The sequence below is a fragment of the Nicotiana attenuata genome, unplaced genomic scaffold (assembly GCF_001879085.1).
Source record: "Nicotiana attenuata strain UT unplaced genomic scaffold, NIATTr2, whole genome shotgun sequence".
Classification (NCBI taxonomy): domain Eukaryota; kingdom Viridiplantae; phylum Streptophyta; class Magnoliopsida; order Solanales; family Solanaceae; genus Nicotiana; species Nicotiana attenuata.
Window position 1 is genome coordinate 166,922 of NW_017672564.1, and position 16,637 is coordinate 183,558.

The 16,637-nt window shown below is 38.9% G+C and overlaps 2 protein-coding genes across 2 annotated transcripts; both read left to right on the top strand.

The window, feature by feature from the left end:
* Window positions 1-9,173: 9,173 nt before the first annotated feature.
* LOC109213679 (gamma-glutamyl hydrolase 2-like) lies at window positions 9,174-9,607 on the top strand (the record flags this gene model as incomplete). The annotated part of the gene is given in 1 exon segment (XM_019377505.1): window positions 9,174-9,607. A coding segment is annotated over 1 exon segment (300 nt), but the record flags the coding sequence as incomplete, so codon positions are not given.
* A 3,501-nt stretch (window positions 9,608-13,108) lies between these two features.
* LOC109213680 (peroxisome biogenesis protein 1-like) lies at window positions 13,109-16,576 on the top strand. Its single transcript, XM_019377506.1, has 3 exons — window positions 13,109-13,212; window positions 14,359-14,586; window positions 16,202-16,576. The coding sequence occupies exons 2-3, from the start codon at window positions 14,470-14,472 to the stop codon at window positions 16,514-16,516; spliced, it is 432 nt and encodes a 143-aa protein (XP_019233051.1). The 5' UTR covers window positions 13,109-13,212; window positions 14,359-14,469; the 3' UTR covers window positions 16,517-16,576.
* The last annotated feature ends 61 nt before the right edge of the window (window positions 16,577-16,637 follow it).

The window sequence follows — 16,637 nt, forward strand, 5'->3', positions numbered from 1 at the left end:
TAAGTGTCTCATTTCTTACCAAATTCTCTCCGAACTCAAACTAATCAACCCGATCACATAAAACACAGATAACGAAGCATAAAGAAGCAGAAATGGGGGAAACGGAGCGGTAACTCATGAGACGACTGGTCGGGTCATCACATCCTCCCCAACTTAAACAAACGTTCGTCCTCGAACGAGTCAAGAAACATACCTGAAGCCTCAAACAGGTGAGGATATCTGCTCCGCATCTCCCGCTCGATCTCCCAGGTAGCCTCCTCCACGGGCCGACCTCTCCACTGCACTTTCACTGAAGCTATATCTTATGACCTCAACTTCCGAACCTGACGACCCAAAATAGCTACTAGATCCACATCGTAGGTCAGATCATCATCCAACTGAACCATGCTGAAATCCAAGACATGAAACGGATCCCCAATATACTTCCGGAGCATAGAAACATGAAATACCGGATGCACACCCGACAAGCTGGGTGGCAAAGCAAGCTCATAATCCACCCCCCAATCCTCTGAAGTACCTCAAAAGGCCCAATGAACCAAGGACTCAATTTCCATTTCTTCCCAAATCTCATAACACCCTTCATGGGTGAAACCTTCAACAAAACCTTCTCGCCAACCATGTAGGATACATCTCGAACCTTTCTATCAGCATAACTCTTTTGCCTCTACTGCGCTGTACGAAGTCTCTCCTGAATCACCTTCACTTTCTCCAAAGCATCCCATACCAAATCAGTCCCCAATAGCCTAGCCTCACCGGGCTCGAACCAACCAACTGGAGATCTACACTGCCTCCCATACAAAGCCTCATATGGCGCCATCTGAATACTCGACTGGTAGCTGTTGTTATAAGCAAACTCTGCAAGCAGTAGAAACTCATCCCATGATCCTCCGAAATCAATGACACAAGCACGCAACATGTCCTCCAATATCTGAATAGTGCGCTCGGACTGCCCGTCCGTCTGAGGATGAAAAGTTGTGCTCAACTCCACCTGAGTACCCAACTCTTTCTGTACGGATCTCCAAAACTGCGAAGTAAACTGAGTACCCCTATCTAAAATGATGGAAACTGGGACACCATGCAAGCGAACAATCTCTCGGATATAGATCCCTGCCAACCGCTTTGAAGAATAGGTAGTACACACATGAATGAAGTGCGCGGACTTAGTCAGTCGATCCACAATCACCCAAATAGCATCGAACTTCTTCAAAGTCCGTGGAAGTCCAACAACAAAGTCCATAGTGATCCTCTCCCACTTCCACTCAGGAATAATCATCTGCTGAAGCAAACTACCCGGTCTCTGATGCTCATGCTTCACCTGTTGACAATTGAGACACCGAGCTACAAATCCCACAATATCCTTCTTCATTCTTCTCCACCAATAGTGCTGCCTCAAATCCTGATACATCTTCGCGGCACCCGGATGAAAGAAATACCGCGAGCTGTGGGCCTCCTCCAGAATCAACTCCCGTAGCCCATCCACATTGGGCACACAAATCCAGCCCTGCATCCTCAACACCCCATCATCACCGATGGTCACATCTCTGGCATCATCATGCTGAAATCTGTTCCTAAGGACAAGCAAATGCGGATCATCATACTGGCGCTCTCTGATGCGATCATATAAGGAAAAACGAGAAATCACACAAGCCAACACCCAACTGGGCTCTAAAATATCTAACCTCACGAACTGATTGATCAAGGCCTGAACATCAACTGCAAGAGGTCTCTTCCCAACTGGAATATATTCCAAACTCCCCATACTCACCGTCTTTTGGCTCAAAGCATCGGCCACCACATTGGCCTTTCCCGGATGATACAATATAGTGATATCATAGTCCTTAAGCAACTCTAACCATCTCCGCTGCCTCAAATTAAGATCCTTTTGCTTGAACAAATGCTGAAGACTGCGATGATCAGTGAACATCTCACAAGATACGCCATACAAGTAATGCCTCCAAATCTTCAATGCATGAACTATGGCAGCTAACTCCAAATTATGAACGGGGTAGTTCTTCTCATGGGGCTTCAACTGACGAGAAGCATAAGCAATAACTCTACCCTCCTGCATCAATACACAACCAATCCCAACTCTCGAAGCATCACAATACACGGTATATGAACCTGAAGCTGATGGCAAAACCAACACTGGAGCTGTGGTCAAAGCTGTCTTGAGCTTCTGAAAGCTCTCCTCACACTCGTCCGTCCATACAAATGAAATACCCTTCTGAGTCAACTTAGTCAAGGGCGATGCGATAGATGAGAATCCCTGAACAAACCGGCGATAATAGCCTGCCAAACCAAGAAAGCTGTGAATCTATGTGGCTGAGGACGGTCTGGGCCAACTCTGAATCGCCTTTATCTTCTTTGGATCAACCTGAATACCCTCGCTGGACACCACGTGCCCCAAGAAAGCCACTGAACTGAGCCAAAACTCACACTTGGAGAATTTTGCATAAAGCTTCTCCTCCCTCAATCTCTGCAACACAACCCTCAAATGCTCTGCCTGCTCCTCCTGACTACGCGAATACACCAGAATATCATCAATGAAGACTATGACGAATGAATCGAGATAAGGCCAGAACATGTTGTTCATCAAATGCATGAATGCTGCTGGGCCATTGGTCAGCCCAAAAGACATCACCAAGAACTCGAAATGACCATATCGGGTCTTGAAAGCCGTCTTAAGAATATTCGAATTCCTGATCTTCAACTGGTGATAACCCGAACGGACGGAGATCAATCTCGGAGAACACTCTCGCTCCCTAAAGCTGATCAAATAAATCATCAATGCGAGGCAAAGGATACTTGTTCTTAATTGTTACCTTGTTCAATTGCCTATAATCAATGCACATTCTCATTGTGCCATCCTTCTTCTTCACAAACAGAACCGGCGCACCCCAAGGTGACCCACTAGGCCGAATGAACCCCTTATCTAGGAGTTCCTGAAGCTGCTCCTTCAATTCCTTCAACTCCGCTGGTGCCAGATGATACGGCGGAATAGAAATGGACTGAGTGCCCGGCAGCAAATCAATATCAAAATCAATATCCCTGTCCGGTGGCATGCTCGGCAGGTCTGCAGGAAACACATCGGGAAAATCCCTCACAACAGGAACAGAATCAATATTGGGAGTCTCAGCTCCGACATCCCTCACAAATGCTAGATATGAAAGACAACCCTTCCCAACCATACGTTGGGCCTTCAAGAAAGAAATCACTCTACTAGGAACATAATCAGTCACACCACGCCACTCGATCTGCGGCACACCCGGCATAGCCAAGGTGACTGTCTTAGCATGACAGTCCAGAATAGCACGACACGAAGATAACCAATCCATGCCCAAAATGACATTGAAATCCACCATGCTCAATAGCAATAGATCCACTCGGGTCTCCAGACCCCAATAGTCACCACACATGACCGGTACACACGGTCTACAATAACAGTATCACCCACCGGGGTAGATACATGAACGGGTAAATCAAGACACCCCCGGGGTGTACCCAAATAATGAGCAAAATACGAGGACACATAAGAAAAGGTGGAATCGAGATCAAATAATACAGAGGCATCTCTGTGGCAGCCTGAAACAATACCTGTAATGACGACATCTGAAGCAATAGCATCTGGTCTGCCTGGATAGCATAGAAACGAGCCTGACCACCGCCTGATCGACCTCCCCCTCTAGGGCGACCCATGGCTGACTGACCTACACCCCTAGCTAGCTGAGCGGGTGGTGATGAAGAGACTGGCGCTGAAGCCGATGACTGGCCCCTCTATTGGGATGAACTAGCAACTCGACGAGGACACTGCCTCCATATGTGGACCATCTCGCCATACTCATAACAACTCCCAGGTGCTGGAGAAGGGGACTGAAGGGAACCCCTCGCACCAGAGTGACTGGCAGATGCACTCGGCATAGAAGAGCCCTGAGCTGATGGGGCACGAGATGAACTCTGAGCTGGAAGGGCACTGAGTGATGACTGCCCCTGCTGAGATCCATGATAATCCTGACCTAAAAATGCCCCGCGAATGAACGACCTCTACCATGCTGAAACTGGCCCCTCGAAGGAGCACCACTATAACTGCCCGGTCCTCGAGGCCTCTTGGCCTCCCTCTCCTTTCGCTCCTGACGACGAACCGACTCAATCTCACGAGCGATATCAACCACCTCATCGAACGTAGCATCCATCACCCTCTCTCTGGTCATAATAATACGGAGATGATAAGTAAGGCCATCAACAAATCTCCCCCAAACAGATGGCATGACGAGCCAACTAAGAAAACCTCGACTCATACTGTGACACAATCATATCCCCCTGTCGCAACCACTCAAACTGTCTACGCAGCTCCTCTCTGTGGGACTGCGGCACATACTTCTCCAGGAAGAGAACGGAGAACTGCTGCCAAGTAAGGGGCGCTGTACCAACAGGCCTACGCCTCTCATACGCCTCCCACCAAGTGAAGGCATCCCCAGAAAACTGAAAGGTAGTAAATGACACACCACTAGTCTCAAGAATCCCTGCTGTACGAAGCATCCGCTGGCACTTATACAAGAAACCCTGGGCATCCTCGCCCTCTGCACCGCTGAATGTCGGAGGCTGGATTCTGCCAAACCTCTCAAGTCGATGCTGCTCATCATCCGTCATAACTGGTACTACAAACTCCTGAGCTGGTGCAACCGGCTGGGCTGGAGATACCCCCGGCGTCTGAAGTCCCTACACAACCTGCTCAGGTGTGCGAGCGGAATACCGGGAGGCTCAGTACTTCAACTAGTCTCCATGTTCCTCGAATGGATCTCTTAGGGAGTCTGATTGCCTCCCCCGGCCTGTGAAGTAGCTGCGGTCGTAGTGGATAAAACTGCCTGAGCCAGGCCAGTGCAAACTGACAAGATCTGTGCCAAGGCCTCCTGGAGACCCAGAATCACGATGGCCACAGCTGGTGCCTGAACTGGTGCTGCTGGAGCATCCATAGCTGGAGCCTGATCCTGAGCTAGGGCAGCTGGTGGATCTACAAGTGCTGCTTCGCTGCTCTGCCTCTGCCACGACCGCGTCCACGGCCTCTGGTGGCACTGGTGGTCATCCACCCCGTCCGGTAGCTCGTGTCCTCACCATTTATGAGAGAATAGAATAACAGAAGTTTATTACTCGGATCAACAAGTTCGCACGACAAGAATTTCAAGAATGTGAAATTTTTCCTAAAGGTTTAGCAGCCTCTCGAGGATAAATACAGACGTCTCCGTACCGATCCGCGAGACTCCACTAAACCTGCGCATGACTCGTGAGACCTATGTAGCCTAGGCTCTGATACCAACTTGTCACGACCCTAACCCCGAACCCGGTCGTGATGGCGCCTCTCATAAAGACAAGGCCAGCCAGTTTAACCCAAATAATCTTTTAACAGTTAATCAACACAAAAATAGTCTAAATCATGGTTTAATAACACTGCATAGTGCAAATATAAATAATAATGCGGAAACCCAACCTGACACAGCCCTAACCGGGGTGTCACAAGTCACGACCATCTATAGACCATACACAAGTCTGCTAAATCCAATACTAATACAAATGTTTGAAAGGGAACAGAAAAGATAGAGAGACATAGACACGGGGCTGCGGACGTCAGCAGCACCTCGTAATCTCCGAAAGCCGCCTGGAACTGGAGGAATCAGCAATCAGGAACGGAACCAGCAACGCCTGAATTTGCACACATGGTGCAGGAAGTAATGTGAGTACTCCGACCCAATGAGTAACAAATATAAATAATAACTAAAAGTAAGAAAACACGTAAGGCACACGGCATTCTATAATGAAGCAGTAAAAGAATCACTTAAAACAGTAAAACAGTGAAGAGTCAAGTAAAAATCCCTTTTCAACAAGTAAAACAAGTAATTGACAGGTAAGTAAACAAATAGAAGTTCGCCCATCGGGCACAGTATCAACGAATCCGCCCCTCGGGCAACATCTCAGAACAGTACCAGCCCCTCGGGCTCAATCTCAGAACAATGCCAGCCCTTCGGGCTCAATCTCACATCACAATGGGTACCCGCGCTCACTGGGGGTGTACAGACTCCGGGAGGGACCCCTTATGGCCCAAGCGCAATATCAAGCCATCTCGTGGCATCAAATCTAGGCCCTCGGCCTCATATCAATCAAGCCACCTCGTGGCGTATATATGTATCTTAGGCCCTCGGCCTCATATCAATACCAGTGTATCCTCACAACTAGGTCCTCGGCCTTACTCAGTCCGAAAATCATCACAAACCCCTCGGGCAATAGTAAAACAGTATTTCTCAATCCAAAACATCATTTAAAATATCATTTAAGTCTCAAAATTGAGTAAAAATGGCTGAGTAGTAAATTAGTGGAAAATAATGGGACCGAGTTTAAGTAATAAGTTAAAACAGTGAGGAAATAGTAATAAAAATCCCCGAATGGTTCAAATAGTTGGCACGAAGCCCAAATATGGCAATCAGCCCAGAGCATGATGAAAGCAAATAAATTTCAGTCAAATATACGGTAAAATCATCAATCGGGACGGACCAAGTCATCGTCCCCAATAGTGCACGACCCCACGCTTGTCATCAAGCGTGTGTTTCACCTCATTTCATATGAATATCTTTAACTTTCATCCGTTTGATCAGATAACAAATCAGAATGATGTCGATGAGGCAGAATTAATCGGTAATTCTGCTCTTCCATTATTACCATGTTTTACAAAATTACCTAACTAACTGTTATATTTGTAGATGTCATTGGTCAGGTTGTGACGTATGAAGATGTTAAGACTCACAAGCAAGGAGATAACAAAAGTGTATTTCTCAATGTTACACTCGAAGATGATCAGTAAGTTATTCACTGATACAAACTTTACTTTTACAGTTTAATTATTTATATTATTTTGTTGATGACCGATTACCTTGAAACTTATAGGAGGAACAACATTACAGCAACCTTATGGAGTGAACTTGTGGATCAAATTCAACATCACTTGAATGGAGTTATAGACGAACCTTTGATTGTTATTTTACAATTTATGAAACCTCAAAAATTCCGAGGTTTACCAACTTTACATCTATATTTAAAATTTAGTTTCAAACAAAAATTATAATTTCTAATTTTTGATTTATCTTATCTGCAGGTAACTACTCAGTGCGTAGTTGTTGGTACTCTACAAAACTTTGGATCAATTCTACTCCACCGTAGTATGTTGAGTTTAAATCTAGGTTTGTAAAGGATGTAATTTTTTATTTCTGTGTGCTTACATAATGTTACTAAGATTTATCACTTTTACCACGTTGCGACTTATGCAGATTAGTTGCAACATGTCAAATTAACTGTGAGCGGATTACTCAAACAAACTCTCAACAAAGTTATTCTGTCAAAGATGAGTTAGCTCTTAAAATACTACTGCATATATGGTAAGCATTACTGTCGTTCTTGTGATACAAGTATCTTATGCAAATTTGCTTTAAGACTATAATAAAGGTGAAATAATTAATTAACTTTAACTTTAACCACCCTTCCTCATTGACAGTTTGAAGTAATTGTATATTCATGTGAAATGGCTAGATGCTGATATTCAACATATGGATTTACAATTGTGTGGTTTTCAGCGTTTAGTCGAAAATCCAGCAAAAGACTTTTTAGCATTTTAAAAGTTAAACTTTTATTTGCTGCTTTTTTTTTCCTTCCGTTTATTTTCTTATAAGTAGAGGACGTTTGTTAAAATTTTATTACTATGGTTCTGTATATATTTTGTTTTTGTGCTTTTACTTTTGAACAATTTACTATGTTAAATGGACCCCTGTTATTTCAATGTTATTATTCCAATATACTTATAGTTTTGTTTGAGAAACATGAATTATAAATTATGCTAACTATTAATGTTTAAAATTTCTTTTCAGAATTTGAGGATGTCAATATTGACGGTGATATAACATGTATGCTATTAGAAGAACACCACAACTAACAGTTATACATACAAGTTTATTAATATTTAATTTTATGTATCAAGGGGATATGCAATCAAGCTTACAATATCATCATGAAAATGAAGATGAAGATGTGTTTGAAGGTATGTTTTTAGAAACCCAACAATGATCGATCATGTAAAAATGTATTAACAATTCAAACTATATTTACTTCTTAATTTTTATATTTTATTATTATTATTATTTGTAGAGGTTGAAGTCGAAAGATCGACAATTTTCAATGAAGGTAAGTACGATGGTTATTAAATTTACATATACAACATAATTCTATTTTATGTATAACAAGTATTCTTCATTTTTCTTCCTTGAAAAGGTTTGTTCACGTTTTTATATGTGGACTTCGTGAATATGCAGGAGTCTAATTTATATCATCCACAAATTTATACTGATTAGTATTCGTTGGTAAATATTCTCTTACCTGAAAAGGTTGTGCAAGAGTTTGATACTTCAACAACTTTAGATTCCATTAAAAGGGCACAAAGAAAACTACAAGGGTAGCTCAGCAAGAGAAGATATTCAAATAAATCTTAAAAATTTCTGTGAAGTTAAACTAGCTACTTCACTTCAGTTCTCTATATAATGTCTTTAACTTGACAATGCATCCTTCATGAATACTCAACTTTCTCTTCTGTAATGTAGGTTTCTGCAGTTAATTGAGAGAAACATATACCATTGGATGACTGATACTAATGCAATGTAAAATAAAATTATCAGTTTTTGCAAAGTTAACTGAAGTTTGCAACAAGACGAGGCCATCCCTAACTTTTATTCGTGAATTATCGTCTGATAAATATGTGTAAATTCCATAAAATAATATATTATTTTTCCGAGACTTCGATTTTATCCATCATGTAGAATACAAGCTAGAGACAACACCAAAAGGTTGATATTGCATAATTGCACGCATGTGTACCTTGTGCAATTCTGCTGTATTTCACCTTTTTAATGGTATTGCTAATTAACTAATTGCCTAATTTATGCTATAATTTGTCTAATTTAAATTTCTTTATTACAAAGGTCTCATCAAACAATCTTAATTCTCATCAAGTAATTTTAAGCAGACGCTATTTGTTGCCTTTCGCAAACAGTGCTAATACATGTAGCCAATACTCTAAATTTTTATTTTCTTCCTTAATAGCTGTTTATTAAAAGTATTAATAGGATAAATTACTTTCTTAAACTCCCCGCTATATCAAGTCGCGTTGACCCTATAAATTTTATCATCCTAACTTTCGTATTTGGGGAGGAGAAAACCAAAAACCAAATTCTCCTCCTAAATCACATCATTCATTTCACCAATACTGTTATCAATCCAAATGGGGACCTACTTTTGGATTTCCTTTTTCACAATTCTCATCCAATTAATGGCTACTGTAAAATCCCAGCAGCTAATCGAGTCCCAATTGAATACCCCTAGCTGTCCTGGACCCGACCCGACACTTAATTACCGGCCGGTCATCGGAATTGTTAGTCATCCCGGCGACGGCGCTTCGGGGCGGCTCAATAACGGCACTGATGTCTCCTACATCGCAGCTTCTTACGTCAAGTTTGCTGAAATGGCTGGTGCTAGAGTTATTCCTCTTATTTATACTGAGCCTCCTGAAATTCTCAATCAAGTAAATAACCTTTTTTTTCCTTCCTTTAGTTCAGCTTTACTTCGTATTTTTGGAAAATCAGATTTTGTCAATGAGTACGTAATTACGTTAATTAAAATGTGCTTTTTATGATAGCTTAAGCTTTTAGTTTAGATGATCAAACTTAGTTGGCAAAGGTCCTAGGTTGGAGTCTTATCACCCCATCCAACTATCAAAAAGAAATGAGAAATGTATGTTGTTAGCCACTCCCAAAAATAATAGCCGATAAAATGCATATCTTTTGTATATATGTGCGTATTATATACATATAGTATACATATTTTATATACTCTTTGGCTATTGGATGCAATTAGTTTCAACCGACTGGCCAATTTTGTATTTCTCCCGAAAGAATGTCCAAGTGCTTGGCCCATTAAAAAGAACTAGGCCTACGCGTGAGGGCGTGTAATACTTGATTAAAGTAAATAATAATGTTAACAACTTAAGCTTTTAGATGAGATGACTAATTTTGTACATAGGCATCTGGTATTAAGGGTCTGTTTGGAAAACCACTAGGTAATTGGAATTAGTGTAATTACTAGGGTAGTAATTACACGCCTAGTAATTACACAATTGTGTAATTACGATGACCTGTTTGTTTGTCATAGTGTAATTACAATGTAATTACAAAGTTACTATTTGGTTGCACAAGTGTAATTCCACAGTTAGATTAAATTTTAAATAAAATAATTATTAAAACTAAAAGTTAAATATAATAAATATATGCCTATAAAATTTTATAAGTATAAATAATAATATATTTGGTATTTAAGATGTATATTTTTTCGTGAATATACATTAATTAGTAACCATATATTTATAACTAATATTATAAAAATAATTTATATATATATTTTTCAAATTAATAATATTTAGTTTAGATACTTACAAAAACTAAAATATACGTCTTGTAAGAACATCATGGAATTCATGTTTGGTGAAATAAATTAATATTTATAAATATAATGTCATAACATTATTCAAATGTTTGACAAAACTAATCTATCAATTCTAACTAAAAAATGAACAACATGCAATGTGAGCCAATACTACTAAAACAAGCAAACTAGAACCATGAATATAACACAATTTCAAAATTCCAAAAAAAAAATAAAATAGCTTAACATATGTCAATTCCAACATAATAATAATAAGTTCCACTACAACTTAAGATTAGGAAATATAATAAGTTTATAACCACATTCAATAACAAAATTCCACTTTAATTGCNACACATTTTACAAAATTCAACAACAAAAAAAAAACCGTTTAACATATGTCAACTTCCAACATAATAATAGTAAGTCCCACTGCAACTTAAGATTAGGAAACATGATAAGTTTATAACCACAGTCAACAACGAAATTCCACTTTAATTGCATCACTCATTATACGCCAAGTTTGTTAATGACTCATTATTTCTAATATTAGGAGGTGTAGTTTCAAAAATTGAATAATAAAATAAATAAAATATAAGCAAATTACATGGAATCACAAAAAGTAAAGATAGAGAAATAAAAGATAAATAATGTACAAAGAAAAATATATTTTAAAAAATTAAAAATTAAAAAGTAAAAATAAATTAAAAATTAAAATAATAGAAATAAAAATTTATAAAGAAAATAAATTAAAATAAAACAAAAGGAAAAAACTAAAAAACAACATTGTAATTACACAGTGTAATTACCACCCCCCCCCCTCCCCCCGAGAATTGAAGAGTGTAATTAGACCTCTCCAATTACACCCAATTCCATGCTGACCAAGTAATTACTTGTCCAAACAAACATGCCAAACTGTGTAATTACACCCAATTACACCAAAATCTATTTCCAAGGTGGCTTTCCAAACAAACTCTAAATGGGTCTGAATTGAGGGAATTGGTATTGAGGATTTGTATAGGTGATCATAATAAGTTTGGGATTTAGGAGTAGTTGATTGATTGGCTCATTGGTCCTTTTCATAAGTCTACTTTTAAATTACTCTCCTTTTCAATTTATATGGCTTAGTTTATACGGAGTTTAAGAAAGAAAGTACTCGCCCTGTCTCATTTTGTTTGGCACTATTTCCTTATTAGCTTGTTCCAAAAGTTATGACATGTTTAAGATCACAAGTTTCAAGAGTCTTATAACCACATAAATATTATGGTATATTTAAGACTACAAGTTTTAAAAGTCTTTCCTTTCTTTCTTAAATTTCGTGTCGAGCGAAATTATGACAAACAAAGTGACGGAGGGAGTAAGACTTTTGAAACTTGTGGTCTTAAATATGCCATAACATTTGTGTGGCTATAAGACTTTTGAAACTTGTGGTCTTAAATATGCCATATCATTTGTGTGACTGTAAGTCACAATTGAATCTCCCTAGCTGTCCTGGACCCGACCCGACACTTAATTACCGGCCGGTCATCGGAATTGTTAGTCATCCCGGCGACGGCGCTTCGGGTCGCCTCAACAACGGCACCGATGTCTCCTACATCGCAGCTTCATACGTCAAGTTTGCTGAAATGGCTGGTGCTAGAGTTATTCCTCTTATTTATACTGAGCCTCGTGAAATTCTCAATCAAGTAAATAACTTTTTTTTTCCTTCCTTTAGTTCAGCTTTACTTCGTATTTTATCAATGAGTACGTTATTACGTTAATTAAAATGTGCTTTTTATGATAGCTTAAACTTCGAGTATCATCACCCCACCCAAATATTAGAAAGAAATGATAAATGTATATTTTTAGCTGCTCCAAAAAATAATAGCCGATAAAATGCATATTTTTTGTATATATGTGCGTATTTTTTTTTGGTAATTAAAGAATTTTATTACCAAGTAAATATTTACAGCTTACAAACAACCAACTACAGACATCTTCTGCTGGACATGAAGCCCCAGCATGAGATTTATTCTCTACTTCTTAAACTCCTAATACAACCCTTACTTAGCTCATACTGGATACATATTCATATTACTTAGATACGTATCCAGTTTTTTACAACTTTGAGCTCTTATGTGTATCTCCTGAACTATCGTTTTCACTATACTTTGTGCGGTGATTTGTTTCTTCTGGAAAATAACACTGTTTCTGGCTTGCCAAATATTGTAGACTGCTGCAGCCAAAATCATTCTGTATATCTCTGCTCCCGTACTCTTCCCTGCTGCTTTCTTCTCTGCCCATTGAACCTCTTCCTGCCACTGTTTTTTCCTTCTCATGATCCCTTGCCAGGATAGTAACTTCTGCCATATCTCGTTTGAATAATCACAGTCAAAAAACAAGTGCTGCACTGTTTCATTGTTCCTATGGCACATTGTACACAAAGTTTCATCTACTAAGCCCCATCTTGCTAGTCTTTCTTTAGTAGCTAACCTGTCTCGTATAGCTAGTCTTAGGATAAAGATNTGAGTATTCCCAAGGATTCTATATATTGGCCACCTTGTACAGAGAGCCTAGTTATATTCCTACACATGTATCTGCATCTAGTGGTGCTTAACTTACAGCTGACTGCTGATGCCACAGGACCATTTGCTCCAACCTTGGTGGTGCAGGATTATTCGACACATGGCTTGTATGTTGTAGCAGGATGCCCCATAGATTGATCGAGTTGTGAGTAAGCGTACTGTTATAAAGAGGAGACGACTTAACAAAAACATGTGAATAAACATCTCACATTTTAGCGAAAGTAAATAATTAGTAATTTACATTGATTTTAGCAAATTAAGTAAATAAAAGTAATTAATAGAATTGTAGTTTAGCAAAGTCGAAAAATAAGATTAAAACTACTTGTGGAAAGTTGTTAAATACTTTAACAAGAATCTGTTAAAATTGGTGAAAATTTACCCATTTAATCTGTATTATCCGAAGCATTAAAGTATATAAAGGTTGCTATGCAAGAACGAATTATTATGTGATCAGTGAACTATTTCCTTTCTGTGAGTAGTCTTAAAAATTGGTCCATGTATGTTCATATTTCGTTATATCATGTACGAACATCTGGTTTTTCCTTATATTCCTACTCGTGGTTGGACAGAGAATCAGTACAACTGTGATAGAGAATCAGTACAATTGCCCTTCTATCCTACTGTCTAAACAGCAATAAGCATCTGGTAGAAAGTTATGTGGGCGAGCATTTCAACTTGAAAATGGCGATCAGAAAGAAGTATTTATACATTTTTTTGGTTTAACCATCCCATATCGAGAGCCCACTGTATCCGGCTGTAGAAAGCCCACTATGTGGTGTTTAAGTGCTCCGTACGAAAGGGGACTCCGTTTCCAGGGCTCAATGCCAAGACCTCTTGTAAGGATGGAGGAACCTTTACAATTTCATCATGTCCTTTGGTGGTGAAGTATTTGTACTTCATAGACTGCATAGTAGCTGCTGACCAGAAAACTTTAATATTGTCCATTTCTTAGTTGTATCATATATCTAGATTAATGTCCCAAAGTTGTGTTAAGGATGGAGGAATCTTTACCATTTCACCATACCCCTTGGAGGTGAAGTATTTGTACTTCATAGACTGTAAAGTAGCTGCCAAACAGAAAGCTTTAATATTGTCCATTTTTTACCTGTATCATCTATCTCGATGATTAATGTTCTAAAGTTGTATTTTTTTGAAGTCGTCAGTTGAAAATATAATTTTCGTATGAAACTTTGTCATTTGTGTTCTGGTATAAGTTGATGGAGTTTCTGATTTCCTTTCTTTAGCTACCAGAGGAACACTTGCATTTATGCTGGGTTTCATTTTATTTCAGGAAATACTGGTTGATAGGTCTGTTCATGCTGCAACTGGCCGCTTTTTTACTAGTGATTTGGGTGGCAGACAGGACAAACCTCTTTTACTTAAGGATGATTTCCTGCATGCCATGCATGACTTTGTTCCAGTGGCAATGCGTGACATCACTAAACCGGCTGCTGATGGTGGTCGGTCTGGTTGGGAGGATGTTGGAGGTCTTAATGACATCCGGAATGCTATTATAGAGGTAAATGTTTATTTTCTGCTTTTTGGGGTTTTATATCCTTACTGCTACACTAGTTAATGTTTTAGTTGTTCATTAGATGGGACATTGATGTAAATTTTAAACAAGCAGTTATTTATTTTATGTCTATGCGTCAGCTCATGATTTCTGTTCCCCTTTTATGTTTTCTTCGGCTTTTCTCTGCTTGTATGGAACGTGCAAAGTAGATCGTGGTTGGTCCTAAGCAATGTCTTGCGCGAAGCGACCCACTTAGAACAAGCTTCCCTTTATGTTAGGGGAGCACTAAAAATGCAACTTCGATAGGATGCGGGATTTGCATTATCAACATTCATTTGGCACATGGAGGTTAATTTGATCCTCCTTTTTCTTTCAAAACTTTGGGTTCTAATAAATACTTTGTATAATCTTTTAATTATTGAGTTAAAAATTGCTCCCACTGAAGGTGTGGATATGACAATTTTAAATTTTATGCTGGATATGAGAGAGAAAGGAAGTGGACTTCAAAGTTTTTACAAAGTCATTTTGTTTCTAATATGATGAGAGAGAAACCTGAAGGTAAAAGCTTTTTGCCCTTGGACCCGTGATTTATACTCCATATTTTATTTCTTTTGAACATTTTAGACTTACTTCCAACATCAGAAGAAATGTGAACATCCATTCAGCATTTTATCAATATAAATTATTCTTTCACATTTGCACTGTTTTCTTCTACTATTCTTTTTCCATCTCTCCTTTCCATAACAATTAAGAAACATGCTGATGGCAACATCTATATTGGCTTCCCTGCATGATTAACGATGTTTTTGTAAGGTAAATAAGTTTATTAATTTTTGAAAAAGCTCCCATATACAAGAGGTATACGGAAAAGTAGTGACTCTACATCAAAACATGATTCTCTGCAAAAGACACACAGTCATCTATACAAATAGGAATCTCATGGGTGCACTGAAAGCAATCAAAGACGTGAGGCTATTCCTCAAATATACAAAATCATTTTCAATCTCCGCAAAGGCTCTCCTATGTCTCTCCCTCCGTACAACCCACATTAGAGCTAAGGAGGCAACTTCTCATGCCATTGGTCTTCTTTTCCCTCTGGTTGAATGGTTATAGTTTGCCTATATTGTTGAGTTGGCTTCAATGAAGGCAGGCAATAATTATTACTCATGTAGTGGGATAGAAACATTAATTATTAATTGGCTTGTCAGCTTGTCAGAGAGATAGAATACCAGACACTCTAGAATAACTTTAGCTTGCACTCCTTTCTTTGTTTCATCAGCTTGTTGGGGGTTCTTTTCTTTTTGTCTTGTTTCGTTATGTAACTTAGTTACTCATCTTCTATGTTCAAGTATGCTATCATTCAGCAAATATGGATGAACATCCTTCATAGTGAATGATGATAAATGGTTGTAAACCCCTTTGAACTATGTATTAAGTAGTATGGGTGTTAGGGTAAACAAAAATCATGTTCTAGGGTTTGCATGTGCTTCACTTAAATGTTCTCTTTTATATTTCATATCACCTTTAGCTTGGATCTTATGTTACCTTATCAAAAAAAAAAAAAAACTTTAGCTTGGATCAGTTTGTTCAGCATATCAAGTTCCTGTTTTGCTGCTGTCAGATGATTGAGTTGCCATCCAAATTTCCAAATATATTTGCACAAGCTCCTCTAAGGATGCGGTCCAATATTCTGTTGTATGGTCCCCCTGGTTGTGGCAAAACACACATTGTTGGTGCTGCAGCTGCTGCATGCTCACTAAGATTTATCTCAGTCAAAGGTCCTGAGCTGCTGAATAAATACATTGGTGCTTCTGAGCAAGCTGTAAGTGAATTTACAACTTTTCCACTTCTCCTAGTACATTTCTATTATAGAAAAGGAAAGATGGTCAACCAAGGGCGTATATGTCATTTCAAATGCAAATTGATTCCTTCTTGATATATGTGGACCCCACATTCCCTTGACCACAACACTCCCTTAAAAGTTTAAATGTAGTGTTGATAAGACTACTTTTGCATAGAGTTACTCCATGCAAATACTCATTTTGAATATTTTTCTC